This window comes from Macrobrachium nipponense, chromosome 45, assembly GCF_015104395.2.
Source record: "Macrobrachium nipponense isolate FS-2020 chromosome 45, ASM1510439v2, whole genome shotgun sequence".
Taxonomy (NCBI): domain Eukaryota; kingdom Metazoa; phylum Arthropoda; class Malacostraca; order Decapoda; family Palaemonidae; genus Macrobrachium; species Macrobrachium nipponense.
Window position 1 is genome coordinate 637,590 of NC_061105.1, and position 27,902 is coordinate 665,491.

Consider the following 27,902-nt stretch of genomic DNA (forward strand, 5'->3'; position numbering starts at 1 on the left):
TGCTTTGTTTATAATAGTTTAAAGAACACAATAAAGCTAGCAGATTGTTAATGGTTGTGGATAGGATGAATAAAGAGCGGAGTTATGGGACCTTATCCAGCGCTTGGCCTAAATTCTATATTCTATTCTATTACTTAAAAAAAAAAAAAAAAAAAAAAAAAAAAAAAGCTCCGCCGTGAGAACCTATATAACACCATATAGAACCTTCTCTGGGGGGGTCGGGGGGGGGGAGAGAGAGAAGAGAGAGAGAGAGAGAGAGAGAGAGCGAGAGAGAGACGAGAGAGAGAGAGAGAGGAGAGAGAGAGAGAGAGAGAGAGAGAGAGGCGGGGGGGAGTTGGCGGTTATTCTGGAAGCCCCAGAACTCATGCACAACAGCGTGCTGCTAGAAACAGAGCTTAATAAGAACCGTGATGAACTAAGGAAGCAGTATATGCAACCACTTTATAAAGCCATCATCTGGATAGGCTAGAAATAACAACATTAACAACAACAAAAACAATAATGAGGGAGGTAAATGCTATTGCCGTAGATGATGAAAACAATATTGGGTACCCTGATCTAGCGTTTATAATTAATGCAATACAACGTTCGTTTGGTTATATTGCTGTAGCAAATAAGCTTGTATCAGCCCAGAAAACAACTGGTTAGCTAATTTGTGAGGCAAAGAAAGAAAGAAAGATGCAAAATATCTTATTTATGTTATGAAGGAAAATATTTAGAACACAGCTACCATACTGGCTATTTTTTCATGAAATGGTAAATTCGATATTATTCATGGAAGTTATCATAATGAGAAATAACTATTATAACAAATACCTTCCCATGGTCTTTACCTTAATGAGAAGGAACCATTATAACAAATACCTTTCCATGGTCTTTCAAAAATAAGTAAAGAAGAGAATGAGTGAAAGAACTGTAGAGAAACGAAGCTGAATATAGCAGTCACGAGATATAAAGCCGTTAAAAACATTCCTGTTTAGCTTTTCTGCATTTCTGTTATTTTCACCTGATGGCGAAGAATGCTATTTGACGGGTCAAAAATACACAAAGAAAGGAAAAATAAGCGAAAGAACTTTGTGTTTATAGAGGAACGGATGTGGAATCATCACAAGTTGTAGATGTGGAGCCGTTACAAAGGTTCATGTTCGGCACTACTACTATACTTCTATTATTTTCACCTGGTGAAGAAGACGAATGACGTTTGACAGGTCAAATCTACGGGCTGCAAGTGTTGACGTCGCACATCTTGGTCTGCGTTTGTAATCACAGGCTTCTGTAAGTGTGATAATTGGTTACTTAAACGAATTAGAATTATTATACTGGTTAATGTACAATGCTATGTGAGCAAACATAGTCTAGACTCTGAGTTAGCCTCATTAAGCTCTCTGTAGTAGCCTATGGTAACCTACCTAATTTTTTTATATCTTCGTATAGCCCATTTTTGCCTACCTAATATTTTGTTTCATAATCTTTTATTTTTTAACTTCACTTAAGTAATTAAGCATACATTTTGGCAATTGCAATATTAACCTAGGTCAAGCTGTCTCAAGTAGGGCTTACGTCTGTATCGTACTTAACAGTTTCACTTTACATTGGTTAGGCCAGGTCCAGGTAACTAGTAGGTAAGTGACGTAAGCTTGAACGTTCAAATGTGTTTTATGATAAAATTTCTCTCCGAAAATATGAACTAGCCTATAGTAGTATAGGCTAGGTTTTCTTGTTTTCTGGTCCTGATTGCTGATCTTTCGATAGGGGAAACAACCGACTGGACTAGCTGATCCAGTTTTCACCGCGTGTGGATCCACCCTTCGAAAAAGTACTTTAACACGTCCTGACACCGGAGATGGGCACCAATCACAAGTCATCGGTGGTAAGAGCAACAGCTTGAGACCTCTACTATCCTTTTGAAGTAAGTATTTTCTCCAAATTTAGAAATTAAGGTCATATTTTAAGATTAAACAGAGGTTAATGAAAGTCTAGCCATGTGCAGTGCAAACATAAGTAGATCTAGGGTACCTATCCGCGGCGGCCCAGACTATGGAAGTTGCGGTTTTTCTGTGCAGTTTTACCTACTGAACAAGAATTTTAAGTAATATTTATTCGGGCGACTGTAATTAACCACCAGGGGCCAGTACTAAACACGGCAAAATACATTGGACGCCCCAATCCCTAGTGGATGTCATATCCGCGGTTACGTTTCTTGCAGGGTAATTATAAAGAATAGTTCCCTACGAACTGCAAGGAATGTAACCGCGGATACGACATCCACTAGAGATTGGGGCGTCCAATGTATTTCTCCATGTTTAGTACTGGCCCTTGAGGGTTAATTACAGTCGTCCGAATAAATATTACTTTAAATTCTTGTTCAGTAAGTAAAATAACATATTAAAACTTCAATTGCCATAGTCTAGGCCACCGCGGATTGCTTTTGTAGAAATACCCAAACATATACCTCCATGACGCTTTCAAAATTTTTACTTACAACACCAAAAATGTAGAAGATTGACGCCAACTTGATGTTTGCAGAGTCACTTGTGTCAATAAACTTTCCATTCCATGTGCTAAATCTGCGCACCACTCATACCCATAGACGCTGGGGCACTTTCTTCACAACAATCGTCAACATTGACACCAACTGCCTGGTACATCCAAGGAAACTGACGCTTTTTTGGTAGAAAGAAGAAGAAGCGTGCACTAGATAATTATTTAAATAAATAGTTAAACAGTACATATAAGGTCATGATTTGCACAAATTTTTTACATATTCATGATTATTAATTTGAAAATATTCATTGTTGAAAAAGTAGCTAGAGTCCTGACTTAGATATCAAAAGTTTTGCTGTGAACAGTACCTACTGCGATGTTCGCGCTCTTCTATTGTTTATCCGTGTCGCCAATTGGTATATGTGTTTACCCTCCAAACTGGGTATAAGACTTACACAAAACCGGGGAAATAAGTGAAAGTAGCGTATCAATTTGTAGAATGTATATATACATATTAGAACAATTTTATCTTTATTGCATTACTGTGACAACTATAATTCATGGAAACAGTTTGTAAATGCATCGGTGTATGTGTGAAGCTCCACTAAATTGGCAACGATGAAATTTAGCCGTTGTCTGCTCATATCTACTTTAGAAATATCTGTAATTATTCGGGGTTAATTTGGTTGCAAAAGAGGGATAAAAGACATGAATTAAAATAAACATTTTGAAATAACAAAGTAAAGTTGAACTAAATAATGAGTAAGGTAAACATTAAGGAAATAAAGCTTTGTGCCTCATAAACAGTGTAGTTGTGTGCTGCCTGCAACTGTGTTTGTGGAGTGAGCGCTTAGGAACCAGGAACAGCATCGTAGTTCAAGTGCAATTTGGAGTGAATTAAGACCAAAATGTGTATAATTACAATCAAATAAGCACTGTGGAGTTTCAGTTGTGATGGCAGTAAGGATAAAACCACCGATTACAAGGTAAAATTGAATTTCAGTTCAAACCATGACCCCGGGAATAAGAAGTTTCATACTTTCACTAATATAGGCAACAAAATGGTTTTTTAATGTGCTGATTACAACTGTGATCTTGAGTAAGATCAGTAAACATTACATATATATGCTAATATTGTTCAAATGAGCGCTGGGAAGGCTGAGAAGGACATGGCATCGATGCCAGTTACGAACGGCACCTCAGTCGGTCGTTGCCATATTGGATTTAAAAACTGCCTTGAAAACATATTTTACGAAGGCCTCACATGCTTATTTTAGTTTGTATGGCGCTTTCATATATCACATTATGTTGACGAAACTTCAATCTTTTGAATGATATGTTTAAAGTTGTAATTGTATTCTTGTTTCACCAATTAAATATCGAGTGAATAAGGCTGACCCACCCAAATGGATCCAAGGCTGTGTTTCCCCCTGTGTATTCCTATTCTGGTAATTCTTCAGAAGCAAGCTGCATCACCAGTTTCTAAAAGACAATTAACAATCCTTCATTTAATGGTGTTTTTTCAGTGAATCTCCTCTTGTTTTCTTGAGGAAATGTTATTTTAACCCACTTTTCCACCCAACAAGCTTGGGGGCCCCCAGTTGGGAATCGGGGGTCTTGGGTGGGGAAATACCAGAAAGGAGTGCTTTGCAGCAACAATAATAATTGGGAGCACCTACAGATTCGCGGGCCCACTCAACCGCCGACCGAAATCGGCGGAAGAACACCAAAACCAATATGGCGGCGATACCAAAACAACAACAAACAAAGTAGGTTGCGACTACATATCCGCGACGATTGATTTGTGTGTGCTGTCAGTAAGGCTGTGGCGGAACGGCGCTTTGCGCCTTATCCGCATATTTAAAGATTCTTGGCAAGCACTGCATTTACTGGCAAGAGGTAATGTTGCGCTGCGCGCTAGCCACAGGGGTTACAGTAAGGCTACTTACCGTGGCGGATGGATTTGGGTGTCGCATTGCTTACGCCGACGTCCTTTCGTCACTACAGAGCGATCACAGCTAAAGGCGTTCCTGTTGTAGTCGATCCGACAAATAGCTCCACAACACTCGCAGTTTTTCTTGCTTTAGAATTAAATTATGTCTTTAAGCATATTCAATCACAACTTCTTTTCCACCACTAGAGAAATAATGATAAAATTCACCATAACCCACATTGCACTGCTAACAATCGGTAGGAAATCGAAGGTCTCTGTCAAAATTAATGCCAGAAGGGCCAGCCACTGCCTCTGCCATAGCTACAGGAAGACAAAATGCCGGTTTTTGCTTCATTATTCAGTATCATTCAACAAGGATACCAGTGGACACTGGACAGGTAACTTTATTACTCCTCTGAAATGCTAGTGAAACCTAGTTTTCGACTAAAGTCGTTCGTAATTGGTTATGAAACCCATGACGTCATAACAATGTTACACCTCTCAGCCAATAATGAGTAACTAGAACTGCTTTTGTTTGCGTAAGAAAGTAAGTTAGAGGGCTCATTAAAAGTAAACACCTCTCCCGACTTAGGAAAAACTCGAGGTAAAAACTTATCAAGCTCATTTAATTCCACCCCGTTCAATCTCTCATATAATGACTATACTTTTTATATTGCTTTTTGAAGAATTACCCTTATTCTACTATGACCATTGTTGATGGTGCAAACCTAACCTAACCTTATGTAACGCTTTTTTGTGTTAGCTTTACTATCTAGGCTGTTATAGCCTATAACAATTATGGAGTGTCCCAGAGGTAACTCAGTGTGAGGGAAAACCGAAAATAATAGATTGCACCAATAGGAATGGTTACAAATGCATACTCAGCAGCAGGAATTGTTACAAATGCATACTCACCAACAGGAATTGTTACAAATGCATACTCACCAACAGGAATTGTTACAAATGCATACTCACCAACAGGAATTGTTACAAATGCATACTCACCAACAGGAATTGTTACAAATGTATGCTCACCGTCAGGAATGGCTACAAAAGCGTACTCACAAGATAAGCTGCCTTAAACGTTAATAGTTCACGTAGGTATTTGCAGAAGTACTGAATAACCATACTAGTTCCAGTGCCAGGTCATTAGACAAAACATTCTTAAAATCAAATAAATCCAATCAATTGTTTTGCAGCTACCTATAAACAGAAACACATGCAGTTGCAAACAAATTACAGCAGATAAAGATGTGGCAAGAGAGACCACAAGGGTACAGTCTTAGGTTAACTGCCCCAAACTTGGCATAATCTAGGCCTTGGAGTCTTACTTGACTGTGGATACTTCACCTTCAGGTCCATCGCATACCTAACCTTACTTAGGGTGCTATATTTAGTTAGTATATATTGGTTTAATTTCTCACCAGGACGGAATGTGGTTGATATTTGATAGTTTAATGTTTTGTCTGGACAAAATATATCTGTACGTAATGGTCAAACTATGTCATTTTGGCATTTTTGCTGATGTAATGAGAAGGACAAGGAAAAGTTTTGTCAAATATTTACCTTGAAACGAGTGAAGCATTTGATTGTTTTCCAGCCTGTTATTGTTTTGCTGGTGTTCTGTAGCTGTTTGGATGTTGACCGAGAAATCTTATGTGCTTGTCATGCATACTTGATCCAGTAGATCATGTGCAACTTTTTGTATTTCCCTGTGATGCAAAGGTAAAAGTTTATGCATTAAATTTTTTACACGTTTTCAGAGTTAATTTCTCAAATATATTCATGCTTCACCCAGTTTTCCATTTTGAGCAGATTTTCCACCTTCACTTGCTTGGTGGCTGTTATAGTGTTAAGTTAAAAGGAAGAATTTTAAACATTTCTCATCTAGCTTCTTAAGTGGAAACAAAAATTAAGTATAAATGATAAAATCATCCATGTACTTGCCTTCCTGCAATGTCTGTAACCACATGTCTTTGCTCATTACCTTGTTACCAAGCTTCAGTGACCAAATCAGCTGGGGGGAAAGGTATATCCTTATAAAGTATTTTGGGTTTGGATTTCTACAAAAAATGCTTCTTATGTTCACAGTATATGATTTTGGTTGGAAAAAAACAAAAGCAAGACTTTATGCCAAGAACAATGGTGAAATATCATCTTAGCACATTTACCAGGAGTAAAACCTTAGTCTTAGGTTTTATGTAATGTTCAAGTTCCATGTACGTATTATGGGAATCCATGATTCATAGTAAGAAACAAAAATTCTCCTAAAGATGCCAGCAATCACCCTCTGTCACACACTCCTCCTGCCTTATGATTACGTACAGTATTGGTATAGTTGGTACGATTGCAGACCTACTGCTTTTGGCCCCAGGACATATTGAAGCTGAAAGTCACAGCTTATTTCTAACCATAATACAACTTTATTTGTATGCTGTACAATATTAAATTTGTTTTAAAATTGGAACACGACTATCAGTATTGTGTTCACAGTTTTAAAGGTTAAAGATAATTTGGTGTTTTTCAGACCATGGTAGAAGTCAAGGCACAAGTATTAGGTGGCCCTGTCCACCTTGCAGGTGACACAGTGCAAGTCTGTGTCACTATCACAGTTCCATCGCTAGATCCAGCTCTACGTGCACAGTCAAGGTGGGTTATCTTGTGGTAAGAGTCTTCGGTCATTAAGACATTGGCTGCTGCTAGAGCATTTTAGAAAATGGAGTTACCTGAACATTGCAGTCATGGTAGTGAGCATGAAAAGAACTTTATTGGGAGTGTTGTGTGAACTGGTGTTATGTTACGATGTGAATGGTCAGTCTTGTAGCTAACAAGAATTTAGGAAGCTGTTAGTTTCAAGTAGTGTCAGTAAATTAGTTATGCACTGATCAGTATGTGTACTTTTCATAGTTCTTGAGTTCAGTGGTACATTTGAATTTGAAGTCTTATATGTTGTGTTTGGGAGTTTATGGTATAAGGGAATAGCTACTGGACTTTTAATTTTTAATTAAAAATTACTCAAATTAATTCTTATCCAATTGATAATGGAAGACCACTTGCTTATTCAACAGTCATGATTATTTGCTATAAACAGAAATCCATACCTACAGGAAATATGTATATACATTACAAGTCTGCTTGGGGCATACATATAGCCATTCAAATCATAGAAATTCAGTTTTATATTAGTATTAAATTAATGCTTCATTCAATAATCTTATGTTTTATTGTAGTGTCTTACCGAACAATTATAGAGCCGTGATTTCCACGAGCGGCAGGATACTAAATTCAAATTTAGCGCGTCGGCGTCGCAACACTGGTGGTGATGACGTCATCTCCCTCCACTCGCGGGAGAACCAGGTACAACTGCCCAGGTGAATTCAATTCTTTTCCTGCCGGCGTCCGTGAAACATCGGTGGTCGGTGCGGTTGGATGACTTTGCTTCGCTTTTTTTTTCTGGTGGAATTGATCTTCGGAATTGGTGAAGTACTCTTTTTTGGCGTTGTTGTTATTTGCTTTTTATTTAGGCGTTGCCATGTCGGATTCTAGTCCGTCGGGAGTTAGGTTTTGCATCTCAGGATGTAAAACTAGATTATCCAAGTTGATATGATTCTCACACTAAATGTGTTAAGTGTAGGGGTACAGGTTTGTTCAGCAGATCGAACATGTAACGAGTGTAGTGATTGGACTGATTCTCAATGGAAGTTTTTATTTTTTATTCATACTCGGAGAAATTAGCTAAAGACAGAATTAGAAAAGCGCGCTTAGGGAAAGTAGACTTAGCTCTGCTTCGTCTTGCGATGCATCTGTTCCTTCTGTTTCTCCTCAAATTGTTATGTCTCCTTTAACTACAACCTCCTATTCCTCCTACTAATCCCACTTCTCCGGCTTCCCGTGTAGTTTCTTCCGACACCATTGCCAGTCTGGAATCGAGGTTAGATCAGAAATTTTCGGTACTAGCGAATACGGTTTTGCAACTTGGTAATTCAGTTAAGACTTTTTGGAGAAAGCGCCTCAGGTAAGAGTGTAGTTGAGGGTGCGTCTGTCTGTCCTGACACGTCCTCCTAGACCAAAAAGGTCACTGTCCAGCTCCCCCGCACCGGGGAGAAGACATACCGGAAGTCCAAGGGAGTCGATCGGGATTTGCCCACAGACAGGCGCCTCTCTTGTTGAGCCTGTTGCGCCTCAACAGGGCTCGGTTAAGCGTTGGAAAGGTGTTGCGGTCAGACGCCTTTCGAATGATTCAAGCGATTCGTCTCCGGTCGCGCGCGCTCTTGGCGAGATTCGCCCGTTTCGTTTCGTCCCTTAAAGAGGCGTTCAGGCGCCGATTCTTCGCCTCCTCCAGTCAAGCGGTATAAGGAGCCTGAGAGTAGGGTTGCGCCGCGGCCGTTAGCGGCTCGTTCGTCGCCTCAATCTGTGCCTTTTCGGCTCCATCTACTAGTAGAGATTGTCGGTTTTAGCGCTGTAGCTAGCAGTTCTAAGGGTGTTTCTTTAGGCGCTTTTTCGTCTGTTACGCCTGATGCGCCTGTTTTGCCTCGAATTTCGGCGGCTTCTTTCGAGCGAGGCGCAAGTAGTTTTTCCGCCTCCTGCTGACATTTAGCTCTTCCAAGCCTTCGTTAACTGTTTTTGATTCGTCTCTGGCGCCTTTGCGCAAGCAGTTAGAGATGTTAACCAAACTGGATGAATGAGTCCAAGGGTGGTTCGAAACCTTCAGATCCGGTTGTAGTTCCGTCTACTTCTTCGGCGGTATCGGAGAATGAAGAAGAAGTAGAGGGAGGAGGATTCACATCACCCTCTCGTGTTATTCACGCTCCTCCTTAGATTTCTTCTGGTATCTTATCCACAGATTATTTTGAGAAAGCGGCTCCGCGCTCCCCCAACTTTCGACTTTTTTTGATGAGGAGGAAAAAAACTTCAGACCCTCTCCTCCAAAACTTGTTCTATCTAAAGCGGTTAGACATTCGTTGAAAGAGACCGGAGAAATGGATGTCTATGAAAAGAGACTTAGGGAAGGCTCTTTTTGCTTACCTCCTCCCTCTAAGTTGCTTCGTAAGAGGTATAGGTTTTATGGGTAACTGGGGAAGAATCCTTTCTCTGGGAGTTTCTGCTAACTCCCAGGGAGGGGGGGGACTTCTCCAGTTTAATCGACTCCTCTAGAAGATCTGCTTTCGCCGCAGCGAAAGTTTTCTTTACAGCGCCCTGAGTTGGACCACGTTGTAAAGAATCAATTTAAACTTTTGGAAGTCTTTAGCTTCCCTTGATTGGACTATTGGCGCTTTAGCGGCCAAGATCGAAGACTGTCCTTCTCTTTCCCAGGAGTTAGTGGAGGATTGGATTGGTGTTTTCTGTCCTGTGCGGACAAATCCATTAGGGATGGATGTGATGAGTTTGAGCTTCGCCTCATCGGCTTTGGTACCCTTAAAGAAAAGGCAACTTTGGTGCTCCTTGCCTTCTAAAAGGGTTACGTCCCAACAGAAGTCTGCTCTCTTGTTGCTCCTTTTGTGAAAGATAACCTCTTTCCAGACGATGTAGTGTTGTCAATTTTCGTCTGCGCTAGATAAGAAACTACTACTTCGGATTTACTGGCACAGTCTACTAAGAGACCTAAAGCTCCTGTGGAGACTGTTTCCTTCCGGTTTCTCCTCTGGCCCAAGCGCCTTTTCGAGGGAGAAAACCCAAGCGCTTCTTTCTGGCCGAAATCGAATCTTTGCGACCTCAGTCTAAGGCCTCGGCCAAGGTTAACAAACCTTCCAAATGAAAGCTCGGTTCTTCATGCACCAGTGGGAGCCAGGCTGGCTCTGTTTTGGGAGGAATGGGAAAACCAGAGAGCAGAAAAAGCCTGGGGGTAGTGCAAGTACTCAAGTTCGGCTATCGTATTCCTCTCGTTTCACCTCCCTCGCTCTCACCTGTGCCAATTCCATTCCAGGCATATCTCTCCGGGCTCAGACAAATTTCTGGCGCTAGCCGCAGAAGTGGAAGCGCTTGTTCTCAAAGAAGCGATAGAACAGATAGAACCTGGGGATTTTCCTCCAGGCTTTTACAATCGCCTTTTTGTAGTTCATCAGGGGGCTGGAGGCCGGTTTTGGGATGTGAGCGCCCTGAACTTGCATGTCCAGAAAACAAAATTTCATATGGAGACCACTCGGTGGTCGGTTCTGGAGTCCATCAGACAGGGGAATTGGATGGTCTCTCTGGACATGCAAGACCGCTTTATTTTCACATTCCGATACATCGCGAATCTCGGAAGTACCTGAGGTTCATGTTCGAAGGCAAGGTGTTTCAATTTCGGGCGCTTTTTTGCTTCGGACTAGCGACGCTCCTCAAGTTTTCACCAGGTTCTATCCCCGATAGGAAGCTGGCTACACATTTATTAGGAGTAAGAATCTCCCTCTATCTGGACGATTGGCTTCTCCGGTCGGAATCAGAGAGTCGGTGCATGAAGGACCTTGGAACAACTCTGGATCTTTGCCAGAGAAAGTTAGGAATTCTGGTCAACAAACAGAAGTCCCAGTTGGTTCCATTCTCAGAGCATCTCCTTTATTTTGGGGGGGGGATGATTCTGGAATGCTCAAGTTTTTCGGGCTTTCTGTCCCCGAAGAGGGTTCAAGGCTGTCTGGAAGACAGTTCAGGAGTTCTTGGACCAAAAACCAAAAAAAAAAAGGTAAGTTCTGCCAATCAGTGGATGAGGCTCCTGGGCAAATTGACGTCAGTGGGAGAAATTTGTGACCGTTGGGAAGACTGCACATGAGACCTCTGCAGTTTTCCTGAGAGCATTCCTTGGTGCAGGAAGACACAACCAGACTCGATTACCTTTCCTGTCACAGATCAAATAAAAGAGGACCTAACCGGTGGTGGTCTCTCTCGAGCAAGGTTGGAAGAAGGGTTAGATTTACGACCCACCTCCTCCCGAACCTACAGTTCTTTTCCGACGCATCGGACACAGGTTGGGGAGCCCCTACTGGGAAATAATCAACGGACTTCAGAGCTTGGTCGGAGAAGGAGAAGAAGTTCCACATAAATGTAAAGGAACTGTTAGCAATTTTTCTTAGGGCTCAGACAGTTTCGGAGCTTAGTAGAAGGCCGAGTAGTGGCAGTGCATTCCGACAACTCCACGGCTCTCTCGTACGTGCGGAAACAGGGGGAGGGGGGGACTCAGTCTTTCTCTCTGTACGAAGTAGCCAAGGATCTCCTCCTGTGGTCAAACGAAGCGAAGGTTCAGCTAGTCCCGAGATTTGTTCCGGGAAAGAAAGATGAACGTCCTGGCGGACGAGTTAAGTCGTCAACAGCAAGTGTTACCTCTGGAGTGGACTTTGGACAACAAGATTTGTCAGAAACTTTGGCGCCTTTGGGGACGACCGTCAATAGACCTGTTCGCGACATCGAGGAACAACCGTCTTCCTCTCTTTTGTTCTCCAGTCCCAGATCCTCTAGCTTGGTCGGTGGACGCAATGCTGTTGGATTGGTCGGGTCTGGAAGCTTATGCATTCCCTCCGTCGGTCTAATAAGAGAGTGCTGACAAGTTCAGTCATGTCGCACAGCAATGTAACGCTAACGTTATCGCTCCCTTTTTGGTGGCCCAGGAAAGAGTGGTTCCCGGACCTTCTCCAGTTGTTAGTAGACTTCCCCAGACTTCTTCCTCCAGAGAGTGGGGGCTTCTCCAAACAACCTCACTTCAAGAGGTTCCACCAAAACTTGTCCGCTCTAGCTCTGACAGGGTTCAGACTGTCCGGAATCTTGTCAGAGCGAAAGGATTTTCAAGAAGAGCTGCAGAAGCTATCGCTCGTTGTAGGAGAGAGTCTTCTAACAAACTCTATCAAGGGAAGTGGAGAAATCTTCAGAGAGTGGTGTAGAAGTGCTAAAGTCTCTACTTCTGCGACCTCTTTAACAGAAATAGCAGATTTTCTTCTATTTTCTTAGGAACTCTAAGAAACTGGCTCCTTCGACGATCAGAGGATATAGAGCCATGCTCTCTTCGGTTTTTTCGACATCGAGGTTTGGATATTTCCTCCAATTCAGATCTGTCGGACCTCATTAGGTCTTTCGAAACCACTAAGCTCCCGCAAGATACAGTGCTTGGAACTTAGATGTGGTGCTTAAGTTCCTCATGGGGCCACCGTTTGAGCCTTTGAAGTCGGCTTCACTCAGGAACTTGACTAAGAAGGCACTCTTTCTTATTGCACTAGCTTCTGCTAAGCGTGTCAGCGAATTGCACGCTATAGACAAAAGAGTCGGTTTCTCTCAAGGCAATGCTGTATTTTACGGTATCTTTGACCTTTCTAGCCAAAAATGAGAATCCTTCTAATCCTTCCCTTGGCCGAGGAGTTTTGTGGTAAGGAACTTATCTGATTTGGTTGGACATGAGGAGGAAGAAAGGCTCTTATGTCCAGTCAGGGCTATTAAGCAGTATCTGTTTGCCACTAAGGGTATCAGAGGACAATCTTCTAAGCTCTGGACCTCGGTTCAAAATCCCTCTCGTCCTCTTTCTAAGAATGCTATATCGTTCTTTATTAGAGAGCTTATCAGGGAAGCTCACTCGCAGTCCGAGAACGACAATCTTTCCGTTCTGAGAGTTAAAGCTCACGAGGTTAGAGCAGTGGCAACTTCTTTAGCATTCAGAAGAATTTATCTTTAGCTTCGATTCTTCAGAGCACGTTTCTGGAGATCGAATTCGGTTTTTGCGAGTCATTATCTCAAAGAGATAGAAAACGGTTTTCGAGAATTGTAAAACGTTAGGTCCGGTGGCGGTTTCTGGCAGGGTGTTGGGAGAAACGGCACAGGGGTCGTCACCTCTATGCTAACTTTTTCACCTTGAATAGGTTGTCGAGTTCAGGGAAGCTGGGGGTACTGAGTACCGGGTGGGATACTCACCAGTCTGTTATGGTCAGATTTTAACAAATGGTTGGGTATATATGTTTTTAAATCTGGTGTTGTGTACAAAATGTTTTGTATGATTGAATTTCTGGTCCTTAGCCCAGGCAAGGGCAATCTTTGTTGTTACTATCCTCCGTCAGTCAGCCTTGACTCGCTTGAACTACGGAAGGATTCCACTCCTGTAGAGGCTAACTTTGGGCAAACTCCAATTCCTCTACAATAGTAAGAAGAGCACCGACCAGAGGCAGTAACAGTCTGCTGTAGCTCTCTTACAAGGTAAGTACACAGACACCTTGAGTGTTTACTGGTATTGCAATAAATGTAACCATTTAAAAAAAAATACTAGTGGTCCACTGATCCCACCTTCCCATAAATGTGTAATCAGCTCTATAATTGTTCGGTAAGACACTACAATAAAAAATGAAATTTTCATTATTAAAATGAAGTTTTATTGTATACTTACCGACAATTATGATTATACCACCCTCCTCCCCTTAGGTGGACGGACGGGCAGAAAAGAATTGGATTCACCTGGGCAGTTGTACCTGGTCTCCCTCGAGTGGAGGAGGATGACGTCATCACCACCAGTGTTGGCGACGCCGACGCGCTAAATTTGAATTTAGTATCCTGCCGCTCGTGGAAATCACGGCTCTATAATTGTTCGGTAATGTATACAATAAAACTTCATTTTAATAATGAAATTTCATTTTTATGTTATAGCAAGGTCAATAAACAATTATTTTCATATGAATAACAATTGTAGAAAGAAATTTGTTTCATATAGCTTAGAGTTACAGTTGTACGAAACAAGTAGGAAATATTAAATGTTGTGTTAGTATATATTTGATTAACTGCATTTTCAGTGATGTATGTGAAGTTCCTCTCGCTGGGTAGTTGCACAGATCCATTGTCAGTGCTCAGTTAATGAATCTCGTGTTCATCTCCCAGCTTCTAGCCTAAACCACCAGAGGATAGAGCTGTTACCAATGCTGGTATGTTTTTATAATTAATACGTACATCTTTTTGGAAAAAATGATCTTTTAGGAATATTGTTTGCTGTAATGTATTTGTATGGAGTACAAATCTATTGCCTTGCTAAAGTACGTATGTTTATTTTGCCACCAGGAGAAAGAAAGTCTTGTCTTTTCATGTCAATATCTTTGCCCTTTTTCTTCAGGATTACATGACGTTCTTACCTTTATTCAAATAAAGTTTGTATTCAAACAGCTTATCAGTCAGTGGACCTAAATTTGTAGCTGGGTAGAGAGTTAGTCTGCTACTTTTTATACCTCTTGAATGGCTCCAGCAAATTTGATATGTGTTTTTTGAGTTTGGTAGCTGATAGTACTGACAAGTTCATTTGAAGATGATTGATCTGATCATGAACTTAGTGTCATTTGAGATAGTTTAATGTCCAAAAGAAGGATGGTACTAGTTCATGGGATCGCACTTTTTCTGGTATCTTGGCTGGTGAATCAGAGATCTATTGTTGATAAATTTGTCACCAACGGACCCATCTCTTCCTTTCCTGGTAGATTGTCTGGTCTCAAGTATGGAGCCAGACAATACATGAACATTCTTCATTCACCTGTCAGGTGAATATCCAGTATATCCAAGAGATGAAGGTGGGGATGTTGATGATGGTGGTATGGTCAGGGACATCATATTGTTTGAAGAGGTTATCATGACTTTAATGCTTTCCATGATGCCACTAACACGGTTCACAAACCATGAAGAAGAAAGGACAGAGGATATGGCTACAGGAGTTGCCTCCTCCTAGCCATGACAGTTGGAGGCTTTACGTTCAGGAGAAGTCAAAGTTGACTTGTAAAAATAATAAGTATCTTGGTCTAGAAAAGGACACATTATAGTGGAAAGCAGATGATTCTACACCTTCAGCTTACAAATGCTGCTCTTCAATACTGTATTGCTCTCAGTTCAAACTATTGTTGGCAAGTCACTGTAACTAGTTTGTTCCTGCATAATTTTGAAAAGTGTCTTAAATTTTCTGGCAAGAGTTATAGTATGTTTTCAGTGTTCAATCTGGGAAACCGTATGTAGTGAGATAGAACTCTAAAGTTAAAGTTTAACTCATAATGGTCAACAGCTCTAGAAATTACAAAAAAATATTTAAAATTTTCATAGTTTCTTACATCATCTTTTTGTTTTAGTAATTGAGTCGGGTACATTGTTGTATTTTGACTATCATGCAAATCAAAATGTATGTCTCCATGATACTTTATAACTAAATAATGGGCATTCAGAGCTCATGTTCATGATACGTACTAATTTTTGTTTTACAGACACATCATTTGCTCCTTGCCGTGGTGAAAGAGGCCATGTTGTCCTATCTACAAAACCTAAAATTCTATTTTGTGACCTCCAGCTTCTACCAGGTGAAAGACGATCATGTAAGTAAACACAGTGGTACTTGACCCATTTATTTAATTGTTTTTCACTTTTTAAGAGCATAACTTTCATCAATCTTTCTTAAATGATTATGGAAGTAGTAGGGCAAAAACCAGTTAGAAAGCACAGATAATCTTGGAGAATGGCACTGAAGAAGACTTAGCCCAGGTGGGAATTAAAACATACTAGTATACTGCAGAGGAAAGGAGAGAGTTAGAGAGATGTCTGATATAAAATGATGATGATGATAATAACATTTAATAAGCTATATCATTAGCTGTTTGTAGCTTGTACAGGCTACAGTAGAAGTTAGGATGTGATATTGGATGATGTCCTCACTATTTTTGTAAGTTTTGCTGCCATCCATTAGTCATCGTTCATATACTATCATTATTTTTCACACATGTTTTGCTGTGGTGTTGAAAATTATTAAATTTGTTGATTCTCAATTTTACTGGAGTAATTGTTGTCTCATATCTCTACAGTCTTGTACAAAGGAACTCTTCCATGCGATGCGCCACCAACATATCGAGGCCAACTCTTGAAATATGCCTACAAGATAACCATTGGTGTCCAGCGTCTCGGTGCAACGATCAAACTTCTAAGAGTACCCATCCGAGTTATTGTCTTACGAGGTTAGGACTGTTGTGATGAGTTTCAGTACATATCTGTTGTAAAGATTACATTTAAAAATCTTAATAAGATTTTTCATCCAGTATTCATATCTTTGTTCACCCCTCCTATATGTTTTTTGAAAGAGAAAATGTGGTAAACATGTATTGTAGTTTACTGATTGCTTTGAACATTTAAACTAATCTGACCTAATTGGAAATCATCTACTATTAATATATTCCTACCAAGTTGACCTAACAGAAATGAATTTCAAGTTACTGGAATCAAAAGTTTACCAGAAAGAGGTGCAATTTATATTCTCTGTAATGATAGTGTGGTCAAGCATTCTATCTTTTTTGTTTTTTAACTAAATAATAACACTGTACTGCATAATATTCTAAGCTGTAACTTCCATTGTAATTTTCATTGCATGTATAGTATTTGGAAAGTAATATACAATGCATTTGCCTCAGTCTGATGTTTGACTATCACATTCTACTGTTCACAGGACTGAGTGAAGCGTGTGTCTATAGTGAAAGTGGGGAATTAGCACCATCAAATCCTTTTTTACACACTCCACAACGTGATACTCCTAGACACACTGCTCTGCAATTGATTCAAGTACAGTACAGTATTGCTTTTAATGGTTGTCAAGTGATTCTGTCAAAAAATAAAAAGATGTGATATAAAAACCTGCTGTAGATATTAGAACCTATTTCTTAGATATGTTACCCTAGCACTTTTCTTAAGAGTGCTGTCTGTTATTGTATCAGTTCCCTTCCTCAGCACCAGCCAACTAAAAGGTGATTTGGTGGCTTTTCAGCTGACTTCATATCCTTACAGCAGGTATTCCAGGGTTCTGTCATAGGCTTAGGCTGTTTGGGACATGGCAGGGGTTGATAACCCTATGTGCTTTGCCCGTCATGTTCCTTTAGCAAAACCTTCCACTTTAGGAGAAGAGTTTCCATATAGAAAATGTTTTTATCCTTGTATCAACAAGTTTCAGTTTGTTCATGAAACTTACCTGTCAGATATATATATAGCTGTATTTTCTGAAATCCGACAGAATTTTAAAAACTTCCGACACACGCAGTGGTTGGCCAGGTGGTTAGTACCCATTCCCGCTGCTGGGAGGCGGGTATCAGGAATCATTCCCATTTTCTATTCATAATTTTTCTGTCGCCGGTGCTGAAAACACCTGTTTTCAGACCTACCGTCTTAGGATTTTGGAAACTTCATTGCCGCTAAGTATCCTAATTGTCTTTTGATTTATTTACTTGGATTTGTGGCTAGGCATACTATCTATATTGATTTGAATTTGATTCATTTTGCATAAGATATCTGATCTAGTTAGGCTAGTTTCAGATGGGGTTGTCTGCAAAGATAGGGTTTGGCTACCGAAAGCTTCGGTAGATCCGCACTTGGTATGTACGAGGGGTATGGGTCTTGCTTCTTTGTTGAGATTTGTCATGTAAGGAGTGTGAGACTTTGTCTATTCCGTAAGGAAGACGTATGATTCGTATGTACGCAATTAATCAGTAAACATGTCTAACTCCGTAAGGAAGACGTATGATTCGTATGTACGCAATTAATCAGTAACAAAAGTCAGGGTAGTGAACCTGCTAACCTTCCTGTAGACTTTATTTTGCCTAACCCTGTAGTATGGCCTACGGGCTATGAATATGTCTACGAGAGGTGCTCGCTCTCCTTCATTGCTGTGAAGAGTGCTACTTCTGTAATTGTTACTCCTAACCCTGTAGTGTTGCCTTCGGGCCCTAAAACAGTGTCGTAGAGGAATTGCCCTTTTTTCTGATACTCTTTTCGATTCGTAACTTAGAATCGAAAGTGCTTGCTTTAGAGAGCAAAAGTGAAGTGCAGAAGTGCAGTGATACCCCTTGTGTAGTGGAGGGTGCGTCAGATCGGCCTCGTTTCGCCTCTAGGCCGGGACCTCTGCTTGACTCCCAGGACCCGGGGAGGGAGCATGTCGAAAGCCTAAGGAGGGTTACAAGGAACCCCCACCGATCTGGCGTGCCTTCGGCAGTTTTCTGATGAAAATCCCCAGACTGCCAAGTGCGTGCCGCGTGCACGAATCCTGAAGGATTGCTTCTCGTCCTCCGAAGCGTCCTCCCCTGCAGGGGTTGGAGCTTTCGGAAGGACTTGCGCCCTCTAAATAGAAGCTTTATAGAAGAGGACGCTTCACGTCCTCTCTCTCTCTCTCTCTCGTTATGCGTTTCAGTGAGAAGTAAGAAGGCGAACGTCGCCTGAACTACTGTCCGTCTTTCCACCGAGAAATACGTAAAAGAAGTCATCGTAGCAGGAAGCTTTTGAGAGCGGATGTCCAAGCTTTTTTACTGTCAGAATAAGAAGCCGTTCCCTCTCGACTTGGACGGGACGCTCGGATGGACGCCAGGTGCGCGCGGGTGCACGCCAAGCGCGCGCCAGTGGACGCCGAGCGCGCTCCAGTGGACGCCGAGCGCGCTCCATTGGACGCCGAGCGTGCACCAGCGCACGCCTGGTGTTTCGCCTGGCTGAACGTTTCTATTGAACTCTTCAAGCTCTTGTTTCAGATTTGGGCCTAAAGAATTTTTACCTCTACCTTCGGTGATACCTTCTACCTCACCTGCAAAGAATGTGAAGTAGGCAGTGCTTCGGAGGAAGCTTAAAGTGAACAGACAACTTCTTCTTCGAAACCCAGCAAGACATCGGGTTTCGTGAATTCAAGAGGTCTCTGTCAATTAATATTGCTTTTCGCATAGGTGGATGAGTTAAGGAAAGCTCAAGGGAAGATCTCGTTGCTCTACCGCAGTCAAGACTTTGTGATAAGGCAGTTACGGGTTATGTAAAAGCTCGACGTCCTAGCACGTCATGACGCTCGACTACTTCGGTAGGATTCTTGCAAAAGCACTCATCAAAGAGGACGCTCTTCAGGAAAGCGCAAGACAGGACTTCCTTTGCCATACTGCCAATAAATTTAAGTTGCAAGCTTTTTAGTCCATCTGAAAGGGCTTTTCAGATGATAAATTTTGTTAGTTCCTAAGTTCGGGACTACGCTGCCGAAGTTGAACATCGGGGTCCTACCTGCTGAAAGCCCAGTCTCTTATCAGGATTCTTGTCCCCTTCCTCAATTGATACGGGAATCGGTAAAAAAAAAAATATATGCTCGACTTCCTGGATTACCTTTTTGTCAATTCAGTGATTTTCCCCCATTGACAATATACTATCGTTTTGTCAAGTAAGTGGGTATCCCCTCATTGACAAAATATCTCTTTTGTCCCGTAAATGGGTTAGTTCTCATTGACAAACATCTCATTAACTTTATATTGCGTAAGCGTATAAGCTCTTATTGACAAGATTCGGAAGAGCTCTTATTCATCATTCGCAGAATCGTACAAGAAATAGACTTGTAGACTACGTCAATGACCGCTTATGTCCAGTAACATAAGAAGCTTGAGCTGTCTGCTTCGATTCTCTAAGTTTTGTTCATGAAACTTGCCTGTCAGATATGTATGTAGTAGTTGTATTTACGAATTCAGCTATAGTATATATGTCTGCCAGGTAAGTATGAACAAACTTTATTGTAATATAATATCATATTTTGCCTTGCGTTATTTTACTACTGGTTGGTTCAGTCATATACGCTTGCTGTAGTTACCTCTTCGGATGGCAACCGAGAGGTCTATTGTCTATTATTTTAAGGACATTTAATCGTTTACTCCCTGCAGCCTTCCAGGAGTTTCCGATTATCTTTTACCGTTGTATGGTAGTGTTCTGACGACACAAATGCATCTATATATTTAGCGTTTTCTGTTTCGCTTAAATATACCAGCTTGAGAGTCTCTTTCTGCTCAAAAAATAATGGACCTATTTCTTCGTAGAATAGGGTAGCTGGCAACCCAGACATAAAGTTAAGAGACGACGTTCGTAAGCTGCTGAGTGCTGATGTGTCTGTCCTCCAGTCCAACCGAGCCAGTACCAGCTCGTGCGCTGTCATCCGCGGTAGGTTACGTCTCTCTCTCCTGCGGGATTGACTGACTAACTGTATCTCTGTGCTGGCGGTTACGTCTCTCCTGCGGGATTGACTGACTAACTGTATCTCTGTCCTACAATCACGGACTTTAGCCTAAGATTGAGGGGATTTCTTACGTGAATGAATAAACATTGCATTCGTTTTGCCGTACTATGTTCAACAGAGATATCTCTTAATCCTTTCGGTGCTCGTTACCGCACTGTATAGAACTACGAGTCTACCGCAACATTGCACTTTTATATGCTCTCCTGCTTAGGCAAAGCGCAGCCTTTTATTAGGGAAAGTAAGCATACTCTGGGGAGGGAATGGATGAGCTTGCTGGGGACCATTTCCTTCCTGAAGAAGTTTGTTTCCCTGAATAGACTGCAATTCAGACCTCCACAGTTTTTTCCTACCGGGAAACTGAAATATTATTCAAGATCTAGGAATGATTCTGAACATCTCTCAGTGCGTCTATCACCTGAGGTGATAGAAGGTGCCGGACATCTGGATAGGGTTTCAGATGTCCTGGATCTTAATCTGAAAGAAGTAGAAGCAATTCGGTCGTCCCTCCGGTCCTCTAAACGAGTTTTTGGAACCAGTGGTCCAGATCAACTCTGATATTCCACAGCTCTCTCATATCTTAAGAAGTATCTTCTCTCGGTCCCTGTTCGAGTTTACGAGAAAGAGCCTATTATAACAACAGGCGTAGAATGTAACGATCCTCTAGAGGTTCGTTACAGGATTGCAAAAGTCCGTACGAATCGTCTCGATCGACGGCAGCAACTACTGACTTCCGAGTGGAATCTTTCTTTAGAAGTATGTTGAGAGTTGTGGAGACTTTTGGGACGACCCTTTCATTCTCTCTTCGATATGTTGAGGACGAAGAGGCTTCTTCTTCTCTGCTCCCTTATTCTCGATCCGGGATCGGTACATTAAACGCCATCCTATGATTATGAATGGGATGGATGTTTAGTCTCTTTTCCCCTTTTTCAATCGCTTAGGAAATGTAATAAGAGGATTTATGACGTCACAGGGAGCGACAATGACACTGATCGCCCCATGTTGGCCTTCAGGATCCTGGATTCACAGAGGTCACGTCCTTCCTAGTTCACTTTTCAAGGACCTTTTCCGAAAGAGTCGGTCTACTCTAACTCGAAAGGTACCTATAACCTCTCCGCTCTGAGTCTGACTACGTTCAGACTATCGAGATGTTGACAGGAATAAGATTACCGTCTGAAGAATGGGATAAGCTGGCAGTCACAACTATTAAAGAATACGCAAATATGTTGTTTGACGGCCTTTGAGCTCAGAGATTTGCTTCTGTCAAACAACAAGCCCTCACGATCTTTGAGTTCTGTGGAATCTCGAAACTCGCTCACCATCTACTTTTAGTCTCACCTGTTTTCTCTGAGTCAGACAACTCGTGCGGAGATCAGGCGACATATAGTAGCCCTGAGTTTCTTGTTGACGAAGTCGGTTGCGTTTATACACCCCCGATGACCGTGTAACATGAAACCAGGTTGGACTGTCAGGCATTCTTCTTTTGGGACTGAATCGCCTTTTTGCTCCTCGCTCCTTTCTCCTGGCACCAGAAGCTCGAGTCAGGAGTTGCTCAGGAGTTGATTCGCTGACGACGTTGGGTTGCGTTGATACACCCCCCAAGGTTTGCTTAGATTGAATCGCCCAGGCAATCCAGGCACTCATCCTTCAGCGACAAGAATAGTGCCTTTATGGTCTTCAGGGTACAGCCTTGCTGTCCTTGATTCGTCTGACTGGTCAACTGGTCGGTCACCTGACTTTAGTACAGACGGACTGACTGTGCATGTCCAGATCGAAGCTTTCAATATGGAACTTAGACGTAGTCTGAAGTTCTTGATGTCAAAGCATTCGAACCTCTCCTACCTGTTAACTTCTTGCATGTGATCAGGAAGGCCTTCTTCTAACAACCCTAGATACGACAAAGAGGGTTAGTGAGATTTTAAGCCATCGTCACAAGTTTTGGCTTTAGAGAACACAAGGCGGTGTGCTCTCTAAGCCTTCCGTTGTGGCCTAAGAATGGAAACCCGTTTTGTCCTCGGGCCAGGAGCTTGGAAGCAAGGATGGCACAAGTTAGTGGGCAGGAGCCAGAGAGAGTCCGGTGCCCTGTCGGGTCTCTCAAGTTTTATCTACATAAGACTCAAGAAAATCGAAGTCATTCGGGCAATCTGCAGTGTTCCGAAAAAGACCAGACTTGCCCATTTTGAAGAACACCCTGGCTTTAGTGTTAAGGAGTTCTTTCAAAAATGCTCCTTCATTGTGTTTGCACAAAGATTTGAAATCTTTTTATCTGAATGCTCACGAGGTGAGGGCGCGGCCTCGGAAGCATTTCAACAGAGCATGGCACTCAGCAACATCCTGAGTACCATGTTTTAGCAAAGGAACTCTGTGTTCACTTCACACTCCCTGCGAGATGTGAAGATGGCATATGAGATCTGCTGCTCGCTAGGGCCATACGTGTCTGCAGACACAATCTTGGGGGCAAGAAGTACCACTCATCCTATCCTGTAGAAAATGGTTAGGAAGAGCTCTTAATTTAGTTGTTGAGTCGCCGACAACGGCGACTTCTTAACTCTTAAGCCTTCGTTAAAACACCTAACTTTGGCTAGGTTGGTCAGGTGGTGATATATATATATATATATATATATATTATATATATATATATATATATTATATATATATATATATATATATATATATATATATATGTATATATATATATATATATTTATATATATATATAATCTTATATCTATATATATATCTATTTATTATTCTTAGCCCTTATGGTATGTCAATATGGTCTAGTCACGTCGGGGTCTCGCCCTGTTGACAGATCATCTAGAGTGCACCAGCTATATAGGCTCTCTACCTCGCTGGCAACTCTAGTAGCACACAGACTTACGTGGCAGTAACCACGAAGCCAGCTATGCTAACAGGTGGAACCAAGATGTAAAGCATCTGCATGCATTTGTTTTCCCAAAATCCTTCTATTCTGTCCCTTCCCACCTCCAACGGTGGGATTCAGCTATATATATATCTGACAGGTAAGTTTCATGAACAAAATGATATTGTTATGATACAATAAAGTTCGTTCATACTTACCTGGCAGATATATGTAATCAAGTACCCACCCACCTCCCCTCAGGGGACACTGGAAATAAAAATTATGAATAGAAAATGGGAATGGTTCCTGATACCCGCCTCCCAGCGGCGGAAATGGGTACTAACCACCTGGCCGACCACTGCGTGTGTCGGAAGTTTTTAAAATTCTGTCTGGATTTCAGAAAATACAGCTTATAAATATAATATCTGGCCATTAGGGGGGTTGTGCAAGTATGAACAAACTTTATTGTATCATAACAATATCATTTTTTTAAAGACTATGTTTTCACACGCTGAACCAGTGTGTATGGTATATGTATTCATATACTGTAAAGGATTTCAGGTTTGTATGTCCAGAAAAAATGGATGCATATCATCTTAAAGATTTTGCTTTTATAATGAGACAGTTGTCTGCTTATGTTTATTACTGACTCCAAGATTTTTATAATTGCAGTAATGTTTTCAGTTCTATATATTCATAAATTGCTTTATATTTCAGAATCTTTCAACTCGCAAGAATTTAACACAATACAATATAACAAATGCACGAGGAAAAGTGGTACATTTTTGCATCTATAAAACTAGCTTTAGGCTGGGGGAAGATATTGTAGCTACATTTGACTTTAACACTGCCGAGGTTCCATGTGTCCAGGTGAGTTACTTTTATGGAAATTCTTTTGGCGATTGAAATGCTAGTCTTTAGGGTGGAATGTTTAAACTTGTCTACAAGCCTTCTAAGTAGTAGACTCTTATGTAAATCCTTTATATAATGCAATATATTTTTTTGTATATGCTTAGCAAGGTTATATTTGCTGTATGTACTTTCATAAAAATTGTACAATATATGGCAAAGTCTCGATAATTTATTTTTTAAGTCATCTTGAATATTTTAATTTGAGGGTCACACTGAGTGTTTGACATTAATTATTTGGTGTTTTTTGTGCTTGCTTCAACTCATGGATATAGGCCATTGTTACATGCTGCTTATTAGCCTTCAGTGGTAACACAGTTCTAAATTACAGAAAAGAGGATTTAATTCTCATTTCTTCTGTTTATCCCATTCTTTGATTTGCAGCTGTATACAGTACAACATATGGAATTACCAATTAAAAGTATTATCACACAAACACTACATTTGTACATGTAAAACCATGCATAATTGAAAACTAATAACAGCAGATACTGCAAGTAGGTAACTAAAAGTTTAAAGAAATTCCTTTAAATGAGGAAGTACTACATTTTACTATTATGTTACGGAGTACTTTACATAAGAATAAAGGTAAATAATACATAATGATCTATATGACAACACTTTTAAACTTGTATTTGGTTGAAAGGGTACTGAACATGCTTAACATGATTTAGAATAAAAGACTGGCTCTTTTATATAACTTTAATGTACATCTTCTTCAAAGTAAGGATGGTAATTGCTTGGAAAAAATGATTTAGTACTGTTAGTTTTGTTGTTATTATACTCACTCGGTCAACAGCAAGCACATATATTTCATGGACAGACACAGCACTAAATAAGGTGCCTTTCCCTTTCAGTACTCAGTAACTCTTCAGAGTGAAGAAGTGATAGCTGAAGCCTGTCGTCAACGTCCGTCACAGAAGCCCATGATTATGGCTTATAGCAAAACTCATGAAATGTGTCTGAATATGACTCACACACATTTCTTGCTTCCAGTACCTTTACATGTCACTCCATCATTTAGTACAGATATAGGTAAGTATATTTTTTTGGTAGCAAAGTGTATCTTTTTATTTCTCTTTTATTTAATACAACACTTATGGGATGCTGAGAACTAAGTACATGTAGTTTTTTTAGTATTAACTAGCATATTATTCTATGTTGTATTGATAACTTGGCTATTTTTAGTTTGCCTGTGACATCAATCTCGGAAGTTCATCTTTTAATCAGTTACATATCATGAATTCAAATGGTTATTTTATTGGATCATTTAGTATTTAAATGACACTTGTTGTAGCCTAAAGTTCTATAAAAAAAGACATATCTTAACATTATTCTTCCATTATATACATTTTATTCTTGAAGATTTTAAGGAGCCAACACAGTTTTCATGAGCATCATTCTTAAGTCTTTCTGTATTTGTTAAGATATTTTAGGGTATCAAGCCAGTTTGTCAGTGATTAATTGGTCACATGTCAGTACATTAATTAGGTTTCAAGTATTTGGGTGACTGGTACTCACTTTGTAATTCACCATGTGGAATGCTTCTGAAATTTTTGTAGTCAAGGAAGTCCTTGTAGCATCTTTTTCTTAAAAATTCAGTCTAGTTATTAGAAAACAGTACTTTTCCCCTGGTGGTATACTGTATAATCATTTAACACAAAATTTTGGGAATGTTATCATCATCCACAAACTGCTTAAATATTTCGAATCCTCTACATCATCAACTGGTGGGATTGCAACAACAAAGCAGCAGACTTCAGACTAAGATTGTCAGCTTTGTGGTATCTGGATTTTAACCATTATGTACAGCGTGCTTGTGCTTGTTCTAAGCTATAAGAAATGGATTGAAGTCAAATAGCAAAATAGAGGAAAGTTAAGTTGCCTTTTTGAAATCCATAGTGATATTTTCTGGCACCTCATTCTGCTGTAAAGACCTCAGATTTGTTAGTTGTGAAAAATACAAATTGATTACAAAATTTGTCATATTTTACTTAATAGCTAGTATATTTGACTTTTGTTTTAGAGCAAATTGCACAACCTTGGGGCATTAAATCTAATTATTTGGATATACCTTACATATAACTGAATAAATATACTAAGAAACCTGCAATTCTATCTCAAGCCTGAGTCATTTGCTTTTTCAAGTGATCAAGTCCATTGTCACTTGCAAATATTAGCACTGTACAGTATTTTTTTTAATCTTCCTTCCTGCTGTCAGTTGTTTGTTGATCACTAAAAATATGTGATATGGATTAGTGAAGTAGACATCTGGAAAACATAGTTTAGCTGTGACTCCACAATGCTGGAATTCCTGGATGTAGTGCGATTGGAAATTCATATTCCAAATGAGATTATTGTGGAGAGAGATGTGGTGTTCAGAGGCTGGAAAAGAGTATTATGATGAAGACTGGTAGGAAAGCTAAAAAAATGACATGAGAGGCTCAATTACAGGAAGACTTGTTCAGATGGGAATTCAAGCAGAAAATGTGCAAGACAGGAGCAGATTGAGAAATCTAATTTCTCAGTAACTTCATGTAAATGTATCAGAAGTTGAAAAATAGTAACATACTTACCCACAGTGTATGAAATCTACATTGTCCAGTGTCTTAGGTGTTCAAGTTCTATTTCTTCATTGATTTATTTTAATTCCATAAGATTTCTTCTGTTACAGATGTGTTAGAATGGAAAGGGAAAATGAATCATTTAAGCCATCTTTCTACTATGATTAACCAATCTTTTTGTCGTTTACTCTTCAGGGTGGCTTCTACATTTTGAATTTGTGACAAGTGTCAATGAAGTTGCTGGACCATCACCACCAAGTGGGGCCAAAGACCAAGTAGAGTGGCGTGCACCAAGTACTTTAGATATTGAAACAATGGTTTGGGATTTACCTATTACTATTCTACCCACTACTCCAAATCAAGTAGCCCAAGCTATTTGCATGCCAGCTCAACAAAGTCTTCCATTATAGAAACTATAGAATTTATAGAATTTCTAATATGTATAATATCTATATAATAGGTTATTTGTTTTCATTTTAGAGTATGTTTGAAAGTTATATATCTATCTGTAGTTTTATTCATAAAAGGTGAGATCTAGCGAAGAACTTTTTCAACCTGTAGTTTTTAAGAAATGAAAATGTTTAAGGTAACTATTGTTCTCTCATTACTTCCTGAGTTTGTATTGGAAACCTAGAACTCAAGTTACTGACAGGAGATATGAGATCTTAGTTTTCCACTCTCCTTGGTGATCTGGATGAATCATGTGTGTCTCGTCCTTGTTGGTGTTCTGGATGAATTGTATGTCTCGTGTGACCTTGTAAGTGCAGTATACGTATCAGGAACGTCATTGCAGCACGATGAAGTTGCAGTGAAACGTATAAATGGTTTATTATATAAGTTTTAGTTTTAAAGATGGTTTTGAATATAGTTAAAGGCTTTTGCAAAAATTTTGCCATTGATGAAATAAATAATTTTTTGCCTGAAAGACAGACCAGGAAATATTTGAAGATCATCTTCTATAAGCATGTTGGAACTGAGACTTAAGAGCTTCCCAGTGAGCTGATTGAAGTGAAGGCAGCAAGAAAGAGAGAAAGAGAGACAAGAGTTACACCCAACTTGCAGGAGAAAGTCAACATCTTATGATTTGACTGAGGCATTTGTTAGTTTCCATCATGAGATGAGGACTTAACATCAATCAGACCTAATGCAACTTCTGTGGAATACATAATTGGCGAGTACCTGTGAAACACC

At 40.3% G+C, this 27,902-nt stretch overlaps 2 protein-coding genes across 2 annotated transcripts in view; one reads left to right on the top strand and one right to left on the bottom strand.

Moving 5' to 3' along the window:
• The window catches only part of LOC135214254 (segmentation protein Runt-like), a gene marked incomplete at its 3' end in the record, with an annotated part of 122,095 nt that overhangs the window by 10,626 nt on the left and 83,567 nt on the right, over nt 1–27,902 (bottom strand). The gene's annotated exons all lie outside the window — the stretch shown is intronic.
• Nucleotides 1,126–27,301, top strand: LOC135214253 (RAB6A-GEF complex partner protein 2-like). The gene is given in 12 exon segments (XM_064248317.1): nt 1,126–1,275; nt 6,945–7,066; nt 14,149–14,164; nt 14,167–14,236; nt 14,239–14,277; nt 15,589–15,696; nt 16,180–16,329; nt 16,815–16,927; nt 23,956–24,108; nt 25,005–25,186; nt 26,273–26,277; nt 26,907–27,301. Coding segments are annotated over 11 exon segments (1,170 nt in total). The 5' UTR covers nt 1,126–1,275; nt 6,945–6,947; the 3' UTR covers nt 27,122–27,301.